At 33.7% G+C, this 18,289-nt stretch overlaps 1 protein-coding gene across 5 annotated transcripts in view; it reads right to left on the minus strand.

Moving 5' to 3' along the window:
* The window catches only part of ACAP2 (ArfGAP with coiled-coil, ankyrin repeat and PH domains 2), a 160,568-nt gene that overhangs the window by 26,739 nt on the left and 115,540 nt on the right, over positions 1-18,289 (minus strand). For 4 of the 5 annotated variants that reach the window (XM_079922245.1, XM_079922243.1, XM_079922241.1 and 1 more), the window contains 4 exons: positions 17,486-17,581; positions 11,803-11,877; positions 6,687-6,799; positions 1,928-1,948 (listed from right to left, as the gene is read on the minus strand). In XM_079922245.1, coding sequence (XP_079778371.1) covers positions 1,928-1,948; positions 6,687-6,799; positions 11,803-11,877; positions 17,486-17,581 — 305 coding nt within the window. The remainder of the gene's footprint in view (positions 1-1,927; positions 1,949-6,686; positions 6,800-11,802; positions 11,878-17,485; positions 17,582-18,289) is intronic. The other variant, XM_079922242.1, reaches the window with a different exon arrangement.

The following is an 18,289-nucleotide window of genomic DNA, read 5'->3' on the forward strand; positions in this document are numbered from 1 at the left end:
CATTAAAATAGAGACTGTTAAATAAGCATCTAGATAAAACCAAGTGGGTTGCCTCTAAATGCAAATCATCAAGAGGTGAGCTAGAAAAGGAAGAACTTCTGGGTCTCTTTGCTTTGGAACACATGGTTGGTTAGAAATGTTAAAGGAAATACCTCCAAACAAACAAAATGGTGCAGCCCTGCCACATGGGATGACATGCAATGGAAACAATCTCTGATATTGATTAAAGTGTTTTTTAAAAAAATCATTTGAAGTAGCGTAAACCATATTAATAAAAATTCTTATATTTTATATATAGTAATCATATTATATAATTTGATGAAAAACTACAATGAATTTTATTGCACAATGGAAAAACATCCATGTAAACTTTTCATGCTTCTGAGGTCTTCAAAAAATAAATTTCTTTTGACCTGCTGAATCTTAGAATAGCCTCTAAACATAAATAACAAAATACTAGATAAAAACTTAATTTTTTTTTGTTAGAGACAATTTCCTCTGATTATTAACTTTATAGATCATTTGTATTTCTGAAACTCAGTTCCCCTACCATCTATCTGCTTCTGGGTAACTTTCTCACATCATTAGTTTTTGTATACACTATAAATTCATCTTAATTTGACATCTCCTAAGGAAAAACAACCCCACATATATCCTAGGTAGAAAAATACTTTAATTACTAAGATCAGTATGTCTTATGATACTATCTCCCCTCCTCTGCCATTAAAAAAAGAAAAAAGAGTTAACTTTACTCATTTACACTGATGAAGACCTTAATCAGGTAAGTAAAATAAAATATAATTTTAAATTGCTCCTGTAGGATAATCCTAGTTATTATTAACAATTTTAATAAAAGGAAAAATGAGACAGTTCATAGTCTATGCGATATGCAAAGATATTTAATATTTTTCAAGTTCATGCTACCTGCAATTTGAAGATTCTTTAAAAGGTAATTAAATAATAAAAAAGACAAATGTTGGAAAGCATTGTGCTGACAACTACACTATATTCTGCAAGATTCACAAACTGACCACAAAGCCAAAATATAAAAGTTTTTAAAAAGGAAAATTTCTTGGTTTTAAGAAAACTAAGACACCACTTTATATCTATCTCAAACTGAGATAACATAATAAAGATTTTAGACCAAAATATTACATTCATAAACAAATATTATTAATTTTTAAATACCAATGAGAGCCATAGGATGACAGAATTTTGGTGGGGAGGGAATACATTAAAAAAGAAATCAAGTATCTTTTACAATTTTTGAGCACTAGTCCCGGAACTCAAAATCAAGAACATGGGTAAAAGTCAGACTTCTAAATCTGTAGAAGCTTTATCACTAAAACTATACAGACGATGGATTCATGCACACATCTGGCACAGAGGTGCCAAAAAGGTGAACATTTAACAAAATTAAAAGCCTGAACATGTATATGTTCCTTTATCTAAAATTCAATTTAGTTTTTCACAAGGAAAAAGACCAAAATGGTAAAACAAACAAAAGCTAGGAACTGACAATGTTTCCTTTAAACATAATTAATAAAGTGATTACCAAAGGGGCTAATTCCTAATTACTGTTTAAAAAATTTAAGAAGCATTTACTAGCTTATTTCCCTTAAAAAATACAGACACACATATATATATATATATAAAGGTATTCGTATTACTCAATCTATATCTTCTTTGGATAACTATATACATATCAAATGTTCTTTTCCAGATTAAAACAAATTGAGGAGATAAGCAATGAAAAGGTATAATTCCATTCCTCAAATAAGAATTACACTTTCTTCCCAATTTAAAACATGAGACTTTATATCCATTGCAAGTAATCCAATTGAAATGCAGGTTAATTATGAGCTTTCTCGTGCCAAAGAGGAAACTGGAGTAAGGTAGGGGTGGGGGGAAGGAAGCCATTTGGTACCTGATATGATCGGGCTTTTTCCTGTCATGTGAAAAAATGGGGCAGGATTAAAACATAAGGGAAAGGTGGTAAAAGAATGAAAACGCAAATGTGCAAAATAAGCAAAAGACTAGCATGATATGAAAATAAAGCAAGAATTAAAGGAACCAGCTTAAGCTCATAACCTAACAAAAGAGTCAAAAGTATCTGTGGTATTTTGCTCACATATTACACATACATGCATTTATACAGTTAATTCCAATTCTTAGGGATCTGAAATGCTAATATTTCAGAAATATTCAAAATTTTCTTCAAAGCATTATGGTATAGAAGGTTCTGGTAGGACTTAGCACACTCTGCTATTATTTTCTGCCTCTATGGTCACAGCTGTAAAATATAAATAGTACCTTTCCTCATCTTAAAAATTTAAAGGAAATAATCACTACAGTTTTATATATATATATATATATATATATATATATATATACACACACCTGAAACAAATGAGAATTTTCCATAAGGAAAAGTTCCTCCCATCTGCTCACCCTCTTTTTGTCAAATGATAGTGGAGACTCTAAGGTCACACATAAGTAGAGTTTATCTTTAATCTATCTATACACTTCTTATTTGTATCTGTACTAGATTAAGATACTATATAATACATTTTATGCTTTCAGCTATATTTTCTAATTCCACAAAGACTGAGCACAGCATGTAATTATTCAACTTCTTTATTCGTTTTAACACCTCACTACTAAATAATGTTAATATTTAATTATTTTCCTTGTTCCTTCATCTTTTCTAAATTTATCATTAAAAGCAAAAGAGATATACAGGTATTAGTAATCCATCTAGCACTGACTTGAGCTTGAAGTAAAGCTGACACACTGAGAAGATGGCCTGGTATGGAAAGACTATTTTGTAGATATCACATCATCAAAAACTGTATACTATAGACATATAAAAATCTTAAGAGACACCAGAAATCTGAAGCCAACCAGAAACAAGCTCAACAATTCACATAAGACATAAAACGTTTCACTCCTTACGCTATTTCAATCATATCACACAAAATACCATCTCTTTGGTTAAATTTCAGATCATAGAATGATGCTTTCAAGATATACTTAGATTTTATGAAACACAGGGTCAGGTTTTAAAACTACCTGGGAATTCCTAGTCAAATTCACATTTCCCTCAGGAAGATCTTTTTAAAAAGTTCCTTTTGAAAATACTGTATGCTTCTACTCCATAAAACTATAGACAATGGCAAATTTGTCATCATATGATTGGCACCTTATAGTAACTACAAGAAAGTATGTTTCCTAAAACTAATCCACAAACAATTAAAAAAAAAACAAAAACAAATGTAAACAATGGGCAGAAAAAAAATCTACATTTGAACAGTTGAATTCCTGGATTTTTAAAGTTAAGGCACAAATATCACAAATACACAGTCTTTTATTCAGAGGCTCGTAGAATATATTAAATCAAGCTAGATAGAGAACTAACTAGAGAAGCAGGGCAGAGTCTGGAAGTCATATACAGGTAAAGGGAAATTATTTGCACGTACTTCCTAACATTAGACTTTTGGTAACCTCATATAAAAAAATTTAGATACATTCCAAATTTTTAAAATTGAAAAGCAGAAGAGAATTCTAAATAACATTTAATAGATAACTCTTCCTTTCTTCTCCCTTTTATAGCTACTGACCTATAACCTAGAAAATACTTAAGACTTCTGTTGCAAGGTTTTGACTTTTGTTTTTGTTTTTGAAAAGGGATTTGTATAATGTTTATATACTATATTCCTTAGAAGTCTGCCTTTAACTACTGTTGTCATCAAAATATTCTTTAAAGGTGTATGAAAATGAAACTAATTTGCTATGCATAATTTATTCCTAATAATGCAAATGGATTAGGAAGGTTTTAAAAAATATTTTTTAAGCTATTTTTTTGTGGTTATTGAAGTTGTATTTTGTCTTATCAAAATACAGATTGTGGGCTTCCCTGGTGGCGCAGTGGTTGAGAGTCCGCCTGCTGATGCAGGGGACACGGGTTCGTGCCCTGGTCTGGGAAGATCCCACATGCCGTGGAGCGGCTGGGCCCGTGAGCCATGGCCGCTGAGCCTGCACGTCCGGAGCCTGTGCTCCGCAACGGGAGAGGCCACAACAGTGAGAGGCCCGCGTACCGCAAAAAAATAAAAAATAAAAATTCAGATTGTTTGGAATTTCCATAGCAAGTTTTTTCTTTTTTTCTTTTTTTGACATTTCCTTTATGTTTTATTTTTTTTGGCCTCGTGTAATGTGGTATCTTAGTTCCCCGACCAGGGATCGAACCCGCCCGCCCCTGCACTGGAAGCACGGAGTCTTAATTCTGGGTTGATCCACTGTCGTCTGACCTTGGTCGTCTCTTGACTATCTGCCATAGCAAGTTTTTTAAAGAGCCAGGTTTTGAGCCTCAATTTTGTCACAAACCAGCTGTGTGACCCTGAATGAGCAACCATCTCCCTGCACTTCCATTTCTTTACTAAAAATTAGGGTGTTAACTACAATCTATGATTCTAATCAATAACTGTCATCCTATCACACAGAAATGGCGTCTCCTTTAAAAAGTGGCTTCATTTCCAAAGTTATTGTCTTCCTTACTTGGCAAATGATAGGTAACATATCTACAATTGAGAATTTTATAGTTATTCCGTACTTGATTTTAGTTATGTTTTAATGTCTATGCCAATTAATAAAATTCATGAAACATATAATAAAAAACCAAAAGGTCCATGCTTAAGTCAATTAATGTTCTTCCGTTGTCCTAAATGGGAATGCGATTTTCCACTAACACTTACTGTGCTTCATTTTGAAGTCTGACAGCATTTCTGATTGGAGTAGTCCATGGAAGTTCATTTCATTTCTTCTTAACATAATGGTACAGTTTCTATGGATTTACTGTATTTTCACTGTGTTAAACTTTAAGGAGGTTGTTTTGAAATCTGAAGGTTAAAATTCAATTCTAACATTACCTCATGAAACCATACTAGTTGAAAAATCTTTATTATAAAAATTTGACAACCACACGATTTTAATTTCCTACTCTGGCTATGCAAATTTGCCAGGAAACCCTTCAAAGATTATTGGCTTAATACAGAATTTTAATTTTTCTTTTTTACTTTATAATACTTAAAACATTATTTCTTAACCAGACCATCTAGTTGATACATCTATATTCATGTATTATTTTTAAAGTTCTACATAACTCGGCCTTCCCTGGTGGTGCAGTGGTTGAGAGTCCGCCTGCCGATGCAGGGGACACGGGTTCGTGCCCCAGTCCAGGAAGATCCCACATGCCACGGAGCGGCTAGGCCCGTGAGCCATGGCCGCTGAGCCTGCGCGTCCGGAGCCTGTGCTCCGCAACGGGAGAGGCCACAACAGTGAGAGGCCCACGTACCGCAAAAAAAAAAAAAAACAAGTTCTACATAACTCAAAGAGACTTAATATCAAATATAATCATTATTCTTTCCAGTTTATATTCACTCTCAAGTAAAGGAAAATTATTTCAAATACAACACACCATGTACCATTCAAACATCTGACAATATCGAATGCTATGGAAATACTCAATGTATCACTGACATTTGAAAATATCAATAAATGTTTTTTCTATAACCTCATCACCAAGGACTCAAAATTAGTGCACAAGGAATCCATTTCAATGTACTGAATATCCAAGCATAATCATTTCCAGTTAAATTAACAAAAATGTATACTAAATTAAACTTACCAAGAAAATTCTATTTATTTTGCTACTGTCCATTTTTTTAAAAAGAAAACAATCTATCATTAAGTGAATTCATATCTGTTCAAGCAGCAAATAATATACATTCAACCAATAATATAATAGTGTATCAATTAACCAGAACCCAATACTATTTTCAATTATTACAAAACTGTTCTAACTACTCTTTTTTTTTTTTTTGCAAGAAGGGAGGCATCCTTGAATAAAAGGCTAATCACTGCTATTCAGAAGAATGATCCTGAGACAATACAATCTTTTTTTTTTTGCTTTAATGTCTGAAATTATTCCACTTTATTAATACATAAGAAAATAAAATATTTTACACATTCATTCAAAAGACATTTACTGGATCAATATATATAAAAATCAGTTTAGAAAAAAACATTTTAAGTTTTCGGTAGGCATCAAGTTTAGAAAAAAGAAGCACCAGCTGCCATACTCACTTCACACATAAAAACAATTCCATATCCTAAAACTCCTGGTTAAAGTTATTGCAAAGATCCAAAGATCAGAATCACCTCACTTAAAGATTCACAAGCCAAAATTAAGTAAAAATGTACATAAACAGCATATAGGGAGGAATCCAAAGGGAAAAAAAAAGCTCACTTGTCATATTCATCCATTATATTCAAAATATAATTTGCAATCAGATCTATTTGGTAACAAATATGGGAGGAAGCTCACATTTAAAAATTTATTCATTGTAATGATCTAGTCACTACAGACCAAGCAGTATAAAAAGTCTCCTTGTTTCCTGGTTTAAACTTCGCTTAAATTTTAAAATTTAGAATTACTACTGTTACTTTTGACTTGCTTCGTAAGGCCCCTTTCCTAGAAGGGCCTTATCTTATCTTCAATGGACTGGGTTCAGGAAAGTTACTAGGGACTGTGAATTTAGGGAATTATGAAGGAAAGAGTTGTCAAACCAAAGGGAAAGTCAGAAAACTGAGAATATGGAAAGAGCAAGACTAGATTTGAAATATATTACCTGTTCCAAGTTTTGAAGGCATTGCTGGCTCGTTTGAACAGATAACCTTCCATAACAATGCCATTTGCAGCATCTACATTATATTCTAGCTTAGAATCATCACTGGAGAAATCCTAGACAAAATAACACATTAAAAAGTTCATATGATTTTTACTGATTTCCCTAGACAACAAATCTATCCTAGAGAAACAGCTCAAACAGTAAAAAGCTTTGTATTAAGATAGTTATATCAACAATATTCATAAGAAAGCAGGGGAGACCTAAATGTTCAAAAATAGAAGAATGCTTCAATATATTGATGTATTTCAATCCAGTAGACTATTATGCAATAACATAGATGAGTATACAGAATATACATTAAAAGAGAAAAAACAAGATAAATTTTATAAATTATACAGCTTGGGTAAATAAATTGTATATACACTGTGATTAAAAGCACAATATGTATACAAATAGACAAAGGGAATAACTCGATATTCTACAGGTGTTATGTTTAAAATGTCTTCATTTAATCCCAATATTTTATGGTTATGTGTCGGCTAACAATTTTTTTTAAAGGAATATGGGTATATTTAATTGGGATTATTTAAATCTACCACTATTTTCTAAATATATTACTATTATGGCAGTTTTAAAAATCTGGTAGAAACAATAACTCCACTGTTTGGGGGTTCAAAAAAGGATTAAAATAAAATTATTTTTGCAAAGGAGAAGCACCACAGTGTGAAGTAAGCATTCCGAGCTCACTTTTTTATGAGGACTATAGAACCACTCATTGGCATTTTCTATCATTCTAATCATTCTAGTTTTCACTTGAATGCAATTCAAACTTTCAATTTTCCTCCAAGGATTCATGAATTTTTGAAATCAGAATTACCATATTTAAAATATTTCCTGGTGAATTTCCAAAGTAATTTCAACAAAACTGCAAGACTGCTGTGATCCCCAAATTGAAAACTCTAAAGATCAGTCTTGAAACTTTCAAAATTATTTCTGGACCAATAATCAAAATTAGAATGCTATCCTATTAGAGAGTAGTAGACTTTCTGTCTCGAGAAAGATTTTGGTAGAGGCTGGATGACCACCTGCCAGAACGCTGGGATGCGGGGGTCCTGCACTGGAGGGGAAACGGAGTGAGAACCACCTAAGGGCTTTCCAAATCTGACTCTAAGACTATGGAAAGAGGAAACAGACTAACTTCAGAATTAAAAACAAACACTGCTGACATCTCTCAAAATTTAATCATAAAGACATAATAATCCAAAATAATCAAATGAAATAACCTGTAAATAAATTGCTACATTTCTTCCTGCTTTAATACTTTGGGGGAAAAAATCAGGGAAATTTTAATTCCTTCATTTAAAATTTACTTGAAGCTATAATTTATTTAATTATGTAGACAGAATTAAGTCAGCAACAGATGTAATTGAGTTTGGCAACATTCTAAAAATTTCATTTGTAACATCGGCATCTTTGCAATGCATTATAAGTATTTTTTTCTAATTTCAACTATTTTTCTTGAGATAAATTAAGTCTTCAGTATAATTCCTATTAACATCAATTAATATTTTATAGTACTTAAAATGTGATAGATATGATTTTATAATGAAAGCAACCAATAATGTTGAATAAAATATATAATATTAGAATTTAAATACACTGATGAGCTGACAAATTGGAAGGAATACTCAAAGGCAAAAGAATAAGTGAAAATTGGAAGCCACAGGGGTAAGCAGAGCAAGGAAGCCAAGTCTCCCATTAAGGGCGTTTGTCTCATCAGGAGAACTTGAAGCTCTGGTGTGGGGCCCAAGGAATAGAAGGCAAGGCCAAGGCTGGCCAATGAGGGGACTCTAAGAGAAGCTTTCTCTTTTGAAATTGCAAGAAGGACAAGAAGGACCACTATTATCTCTTTGATTTAAGCTTATTTTAAAAGTCCTAGCCAGCAAGATAAACAAAAAGTAAAGGAAACAATTATTTGCAGATGATGTGACTTTGTACACATAACATCCAAAAGAATCCAGAGATAAGTCAGTATTAAAGAGAGCTTAAAAAGACTACTGGTTACAAAATCAATACATAAAAATCAAATTTTATTCTAATATAGAACAAAAGTAAACAGTGAGAAAAGAAATTTTTACAAGATAATATTTACAATAACATTTGCAATACAATGTAACAAAAGATGTACAAGAAAACTATCAAACTTTATGAAGGACATTAAAGAAAACTTAAATAAATGGAGAAATATTTCAAGCTCATGGACTAGAAGACATTTAAAATAAAGATATCAATTTTTCCCCAAATTGATTCACAGATCCAATGCAATCCCAATCAAAATCCCAAAAGCTATTTTTTTGTAACCTAAAAAGCCACTCCTGAAATTTATATGGAAATGCAGAACTTTGGCAATTCACTTTTGAAGAGAAGCTAGGAGGCTTCGCTTTGTCAGATATCAAGATATGCTATAAAGCTAAAATAATTAAGATAGCACAGTATTGGCATAATTAAGATAAAAAGACCAACAAAACAGAATAGAGTCCAAAACAGACCTCACATGTATGGAAATGTGATGTATAACAGTATACAACACTGAGTAGTAGGGAGAAACAAACTTTTTAATAACTGAATCTAGATCATTTAGCTACCAATGTGAAAATAAAAGGAAACTGGATCTCTACCTCATACTATATACAAAAAACCAATTACAGATTGACTAAAAGATCTAGATATTGATAAAAGGCAAATCTATAAACACTTAGAAGATGATGCAAATCTATAAACCCTTAGGAGATATACCATTGTGATCCTCGGTTGGGAAGGACACAAAAAGTACCACACAGAAAAGACATTTTAAAAACTATGTGAAAATTTAAAACGTATATACCCCAAAGGGGGGCTAATATCCAGAATATTTGAAGATATGATCAACAGTTAGCTAGGCAACATGATGGAAAAATGGGAGAAAGACTAACAGACATTTAACAAGGAGGATATCCAAATGACCAACAAACTTGGGAGAAGGTCATTAGTGACTAAAGCATAAATTAAAACCACAACAAGATGTCAATACCTACCACCAAAATAGGCAAAAAATTTAAAACTTTCACAATACAACGAGGTGGCAAGCAGCAATGGGAACTCTCACACAGTGCTGCTTACCAGGAGTGGTATAACATTTTGAAAAATAATTCAGCATTATCTACCAACACTGAACATATATACACACCCTCTGACCCAGTTTTATTCCTAGGTATAAATCCATCAGAAATGTGTGCATATATCCAAAAGGCATGTACATGAATATGCATAGCATCGTTTCTTCAACTGATCAATTTCAGTTCTTGAAAAAATCTAAACAATTACATTAGACATACTTTTCCTTAATTTTTAGTTTGACTGGATCTTGTTCTTTTCCTTTTTTTTTTTTTTTTTTACCTGTAATGCAGCCTTGTGTCAGCATTTAAGGGCAAAAAAAAAAAAAGGTAAGTATTCATAATGAACAAAAACAGCATTATTCCCTTTAAGGAAAACAATAACTGACAATTATTTAAAATCAAATAAATTTATCAGATTTAATAATCTACTACTCTTGGACATTCGGTACAACACTGAGCTGTTTATACAATAGGGAAAGATATTAAAAGATGCATAGTGCAACAGAAACTAACACGGTACTGTGAAGCAATTATACTCCAATAAAGATCTATTAAAAAAAAAGATGCATAATATTCATTAAATAATTCAGTTTAAACAAATAGTCACATGTTTCTAAATTTCATGACCTCTCATTTTAATTAAAAATGATTGGTCCCAATTCTTAAAAATCTTTCTACAGTAACGTCATTAAAACAAGTTATCCAACCAAAAGTGATTCTAACTTTAAACAAAATAAAACATGGAGGTAGTCTTAACTGAATATAACTAGAAGTAATGAATTAAACATGGTCTGGTAGAAAATCTTCCACTTTTTAAATAACGTTTCTCTTTGAGTACTAACAACCCATCACCAATAAAATTTTCCTTACTTTTATTACAGATTTCACTTTCAGTTTTTTCCTCTGACATCTTCTATATCAGATCTAGTTTACTGGTATTTTAAATTCTAAATAAACCATAACAAAAGTTGATTTGACTGCTCAATACCAAGAGAATAGATTTCTTAAAGCAATGCTAGAAGGTATTTTTTTTTTTTGTCTTTTTAGGGGAAAGTGTGATAGCAGTCCCCCACTACCAAAAATTATGCAGTCAAGTTTCCCACGTTTGGGGAAATTGTAGGTGTGGGATGGATAAGCCTCACCCTGGGAAAACCACCTTTGTGATCATGGTATCTCTCCTGCCAGGTAAGTACAGAACACATCTTTTTTCATACTTTTTACATACATTCAACCTCCAGTTGTCTCTTTTTATTTTCAGATTACTACACACAAAAAAATGTCAATGACTATATAAGATAAAATATTATTAGACTGAGTTCCAGGTATATCATATTCAAAGCTTTTAGCACACAGAAACAAAAACTGTTTTCACATTTAAAGCTTCATTTTTAAATATATATTTTTCAAACATTAGTTTAGCTAGACTTAGGCAAATTAATAAGAAATGCAAGTGAAATTTCAGCATCACTTGAGAGAGTAAGTGCTGCCTTAGAGTGACTGCAGCTGGAAATTCCTAGTACCAAACACACACATTGATGCTACAGTGTTCTCCAACCCATGACCACCTCCACGCAACCCCCCATCCACCGCCCCCCACATACACACACACATTTTTACAGGTGGTTGGTGATATCCTAACTGAAACTATAAGTAGTGTTTTAAACCCTAAGGGCCACTTTTAAAGCAGTTAAGGCCCTAAGAGACTGATGTTTTTATAAACTGGTTCAAGAGCATGGCTTTCAAATATTTTGATATAAAATAATAATAAAATACAAACCTGAACATCAGAAAAATATTTTATTTTTTACAAAAAACGGAGGAATTTATCTATACAATACAATCTTTAATTATTAAAGCAACTCAAAGGATCCTTTCCAACACAATGATATCCTGCTGAAACCAATAATCAAGAAATTGTGTAAAATGGGAATTAATCTCCTTTAACTTCTCCCCTCAAGTACCTTTTGTTGAATGGTGGAATGTTTTTGCTCCATTTCTCTTTTCTCCTTTGCTGCATCCACAACCAGTCGATCCAACTATAAAAGGAGTAAATGATAGAGACTTAGAAGTTAAAGAAAGAAAGACATGATTATTTTTCAAAACTCATACTCCAAATCAGTCAGTCAATTGAGGTTTACCTAAAAAGGCATTTTGGCTACAACTTTAAAGTGGAAGTTCTTTTTTTTCTGGTATCATATCCTCTTTGAGAAGGTCTTTAATTCCTCTAGGGAAAACATTTCTAAGAGCAACCATGGTTCCAAGCAATTGTGACAGGTGGCCCTGTCTAAGGCACAACAGTGATAACATGCTCACCCCTTGAATTAAGGAGAATGACTCTAGATTAAGTTGTCTGCTGATGCACTCAGCAATTCTGGTAGTCGCTATCAAAGACAGAAAGAAGATATACTGGTGATTTTTCTTCCCAAACAGCAAAAAGTAGCAGCTAAGCTAGTGTATGCCAGCCTCACAAGTTCAACGTAACAGACACTTCCAATCACTCAAGATGCATGATGTTTTCAAGTTGGCTTCCTAATATTACAATAAAATCTAAAAGGTAGAAAAAAAAATTCAACAGATAAAAGAGAAAGCAAGAAAGGAGGGAGGGAGGGAATAGAATAGAATAGAGTAGGAGAGGACAGAATAGGATAGAATAGAACAGAATAGAATAGAATAGAAACCATTCATTAGATCAGAGTATAAAATCACCAATTTTTAAAGTCCTTTTATTAGAAAAAAATTTAAAAACTTATGAAATCATAAAATCCCATTTCTTTCTTGATCCTTTCCATCAGAAGAGAAATATCTGGCTTCCAGTATTATGACAAAAGCACTGGCTTCTTGAACTCCTCTTTGCTGGAATAACAAAAATTGGGTTATAAAATACCTCATTATGTGGGTCTACTCTTCTAAACTGTGATGCATGTCATTTCATCTTTTTTTTTTTTTTTTCCCCGGTAGGCGGGCCTCTCACTGCTGTGGCCTCTCCTGTTGCGGAGCACAGGCTCTGGACGCGCAGGCTCAGCGGCCATGGCTCACGGGCCCAGCCGCTCCGTGGCATGTGGGATCTTCCCAGACCACGGCACGAACCCGCGTCCCCTGCATCGGCAGGCGGACTCTCAACCACTGCGCCACCAGGGAAGCCCTGTCATTTCATCTTTGAACACCCATCACCTCAAACTGACTAATGTGTGATAAATGAATAAATAAAAATGTAAATGTCAACAGACTACAGAGACAAAGTATTAAATGTCAAAATGTTCTCATTGATATCCTTTAAAAACAAAACTGAAAAAGGCCTTCTTAAAAGACTGTGTGATCCTTTATTCACTATCACAAATGGTGTTTTTTTTCTACAGGAGACAAATTCTGACCACAGAATCTTAATATCACTGAATAATAATAAAGAACCAAAAGAAAACACTGAAATAGAACTATCACTATTATAAAATATTTTACTTAGATGGCAACTATACCACTCCACTTTAAGATCTAATGCATACTTACCTTAGTGACATGCTGCATTGATTTAATGGGTAATGCTGCGCTAGGAAAATGTTTGTCCTTAATAGTTTCTTATACTGAATGAGTGGAATAACCATTATATCCTTGTTTTATAGCCTTTAAGTGAAAGGCATGTTAATGTTTTTCATACATTCAGATTGAAGTGCAGCAGAAGGCAGCCCCCAAGATTCAAACTGATATTTCTAAACTTGCATGCATGTACTTTCCACACCAGTACTACAATGCTAGTGATGGTAGTAAAACTGTCAACTTGGTAGTAAATTTCTCTGCTGCATCCCACCCCACTGCTATTGCAGCAGAAAGGGAGGAAATCCCCTCTCTCTGTTGGGGCAGAAGTATAAAGAAAAAGATATCTTCCAACATGGTGGAGTACCGGAGGACGTATGAGTTGGGGAGGTGCGACGGCTGGCAGTCTTGTCTCCTAGATGCTGGGTACTGTATCAGGAAGAGAGAGTTTGGAGCACAGTAGCATGTGTCCCGTGTTTCTATTAGTGTTGGGCATCATGAGGTTAATAGGCTCCTATACCTAACCAGGTGCCCCCAATCCTCTACCTATGTATTGAATCTCCTACACTCCTACCACCTCAGATTTCACCACTTCTCTTTCTGCCTTTCAACTTCTCCCATTCCCATTTCTTTTTAAATTTGTGCAAATAATACCTTAAATAAAACCTTCCTACAACTCATACTCCCCTCTAGCTACTACCTGCTCTCCTTTCTTCACAATACAACTTCTTAAAACATTTTTCCCTGTTCTCCACTTGCCCATTTCATATTCATCTACCCACTGTAATTAAGCTTCCACCTCTTGGACCCTCAACTCTCACATCAGTAACACATAACCTTCTTGCTGCTAAACCCAAGAGGTAGTTCTCAGTCCTAGGGTTACTCGACCTTCTTTCCAGTATTTGCACTGACAACCACCCCCACCTTTCTGAGACACTCTTTCCTTGCCCTGTGCTACCATGATTTTCTGGTTTTCCACCTCCTCTCCCATCAGTGTTCTCACGGAGCCCCTCTTACCTAGCCGTCTACTTTTAAAGTAGATCATTCTTAGGGCTCTGTCCCAAGCCAAATCTCTTTTTACTGCATACTTGTGGACCTTGACCTTAACTTACAAAATCAAAATTATTAGGCATGGTGTTCGGTCACTTATGTTTTTTTAAAATAGGTTCATGATTTTGAAATACCTATTAACTTTCCTTGGGTCAATTCACACACTCTTGTGATTGCAATTAGCAATTATATGCTATTGACCCCTTTAGTGTTTCTTTCTCTTGAACTCCAGATATACCCACTTAGATGTCCTATTCTCAAAATCAACACATTTAAACTTGAACTCATCATGTCCCTCCACTCTCAAATTGGCTACATCTTAACTATTCCTCAAGTCTATCTATTTATCTCCACCCTTACCGCCAGGACCCTAGTTCCAGATGCCATAATCTCATAACTGAATTACTGAAAGAATATCCTAACTGGCCACCTCCAATCAGGCCATATTATCCACCAGGCACTACAGGCACCGGAGTTTAGATGCTTTTCAAGGACCTGCAAAATTACTTGAGACCTGGGAGGGTAAAAACTGAAATTAATAAACGTCAAAATATACAATTATTGAAACTAGTCAACTACAAACCAATTCATTTTTTTGATAAACTATACTTAATGTAAGATGAGGGTACAATCTAATGTTTGATTAAGATGTGGGGAGTGCCTGGGGCCTAGGAAGGTCTTGCCTTCTTCCCAATTCTGGGCTGGATGTACTGTATACATGTTACAGTAACACTTTGATCCTCCAATATGTGGTAGGGATAGCTGGTTGCCTCCCAACATCCATTCTCTCCTCCTTTCTTAACAACAGAATCCCCAAATTCTAGTAGGTTAACATGGTTACATGCATTGAGACTAAATTTCCCAGCTTTCCTTGCAGCTAGTGTGACACTGGGTCATACACAGAAGTGGAATATACAATTTCTAGGAAATATCCTTAAAGAGAGGGAATGAATCTTTCTTTCCCCTTTCCTCCTTCCTGTTGGCTAGCATTTGGATATGAAGGCTAAAGCTTGATAAACCACTTTGAACCATTAGGTAGAATCCAAAGATATAATAAGCCTGTGTCCCTGCAGATTAAGTGACCACCATACTAGGCCTTTGGTTTTACATAGAAGAAATAAAATTCTATCTTGTTAAAGCTCCTACTATTTCTGGTTTTCTATCACATGCAAACAAATCTAATCTCCATTTATATACCCAGACAGGGCACTCAGCACAGAGATTAATAGTGTGGTGACTTGTTATTTTCTTCCAATAGATTAAGTTCTGTAGAGGCACGGAAGAGCATTTCTATAATTCACAGCATATGCCCTGCACACCATCTTTCCCCAACACCATCCCAACACACACACACAGACACACATGCACACATGCATGCACCACATTTATTTTTGGTCAATGAATGCAATTCTCATTCTGCTCTTACCTTTTCCCCATTTCCCTAAACTCTATTTTTCATCCTTAATCCCTCTCCTCAGAAAGTAACCTGAACCATTTTGGGAAAGAAAATCAACTGAAAATTGACAGAAATCCAGAAAACTCACCAGTCAACAAAAAAGAATGTCCGGGAACAGATCTAACATAAAGTTTTGATTAGATATCAAAAATAATTTGGATGTAATAAAATTTCTATGTAATATTCTTATATATAATTCATGCATGTGCATGTGTATGTGCATGTGTATAAAATGAAAAAGTTCCCAAGAGTTCTATAATCTTAAGATTCTAAAATTTTATTATTCAAAATAGCAAAATGCAAATTTTTCTGAAAATAAAAAAAGAGCTATAACTCAAATAAAATACCAATTAGGATAGTAACTCAATAATCCAAATGTAAGAAACAAAAAAATAAATCCAGCTATGTATACTGTAAAACAAACACTTTGTTTTAAAATTCTTCTTTTTGGTACCCTAATATACTATCTGCAACATTTTCTTTAACTTTAATCTTATTTTTGGTTACACATTTAACCCATACATAAATCTGCTATAGCACCAAACTTCATCATTAAATAAACTGTCAAATTTCCCAATATGCTAAATCTCTTTAAAAATACAGATACTAGAACAAAGACTACAAAAGGAAAAATAAACAAGTCAAACTACATCAAACTAAAAAGCTTCTACACAGCAAAGGAAACCATGAGCAAAATGAAAAGGCAACCTACCAAATGGCAGAAAATATTTACAAGTCATATATCTGATAAGGGGTTAATATCTAAAATATATAAATAACTCAGACAACTTAACAGAAAAAAAAAATTCAACTAAAAAATGGGCAGAGGATCTGAACAGACATTTTCCCACAGAAGACATAAGATGGCCAATAAGGGGTCAAAGGTACTCAATGTCACTAATGATGAAAGACATGCAGATCAAAACCACAGGGAGATATTGCCTCACACCTGTTAGAATGGCTGTCATCAAAGATAAGAGAAGACTGTCAAGGATGTGGAGAAAAGGGAACCCTTGTGCACTGTTGGTGAGAATGAAATTGGCACAGCCACTATGAAAAACAGTATGGAGGTTCCTCAAAAAATTAAAAATAGAACTACTATGTGATCCAACAATTCCACTTCTGGGTATTTACCTGAAGGAATCGAAGACACTAACTCGAAAAGATATCTGCATCCCCACATTCACTGCAGCATTATTTAGCCAAGATATGGAAGTAACCTAACTAAGTGTCCGTCAATAGATGGATTTTAAAATGTGGTATACATATACAGTGGAATATTATTCAGCCATAAAAAAGGAAATCCTGCCTTTTGCAACAACATGGATGGATCCTGAGGGCATTACACTAAGTGAAATAAGTCAGACACAGAAAGACAACAACTGTGTGATCTCACTGATACGTGGAATTAAAAAAAAACAAAAACAAAAAACAGAACTCATAGTAAAAACAGACTGGAGGTTGCTAGAAGTGGGTGTTGGCGGTGGGAAAATGGGTGAGTGGGGTCAAAAGGTACAAAACTTCCAGTTATATGTATGTCAATTATATCTCAATTTAAAAAAATACAGATATTGGTATATAACACAGAATCAAGAAGTACAGTACATTACCTGTGCACCAAGATCCTTCATGTAGGGCCCAAGTTCACTAAATAGATCATATCCTTGATGAAAGAAGGCCAAATGGGCATACATAAAGGATAACATCTAACAGGAGGAAAAAATGGTTAGCATTTTAAAATCAATTCTTAGATAAATATTCTGAAATTTAAAAAAAATTCTGATCCTATCTATTGTTTAAAAATTATTCCACCAGAGCCCAAAATAGCAAACCTATTTAAAATTAAACTGAGTCATTTTTCTTAAAAGAGTATTACAAAAATATTTTCAAACTTATATTGCAATTATTCAAAGAATCAAGTTTCCAATAGCTTCACCATCTTTCCAGGTACATTATAAAATATCTATGTGTCTTTCAACAAAATTCACTGGCAAAACCTCAAATTACAAATAAAACATTAAAATATTAGGAGGGGACATATGAAGCTCTCAAAACAAAGCAATCACATATACTTTACAACCCGTAGATCACTAAGCACAACATGAAATAGGGGCATGCTCATTTTTTTCTCAAGATAGCAAAATAAAATGAGGCAACAGACTTTGCCAATATGGAGATTTTGTTATATTCATTCCAAAAATTCAAAAATGATTAATGCGTTAAGATTTTTTTCTAAGTTTTCCTACATTTTACCTATTCATGAGAGAAAAAACTCTTATTTTCATTAGTTAAATTTTTACATGAGAAGGAATTAATTCAATCACAATACTGAAAGAATCCTCCAAACATCCCTGTTATTTTTAGCAAGAAGAGACATCTGTTTAATTCTGTAAAATCTAAAATAGGTCAAAAGG

This window comes from Stenella coeruleoalba (assembly GCF_951394435.1).
Source record: "Stenella coeruleoalba genome assembly, chromosome: 5".
NCBI classification, from domain to species: domain Eukaryota; kingdom Metazoa; phylum Chordata; class Mammalia; order Artiodactyla; family Delphinidae; genus Stenella; species Stenella coeruleoalba.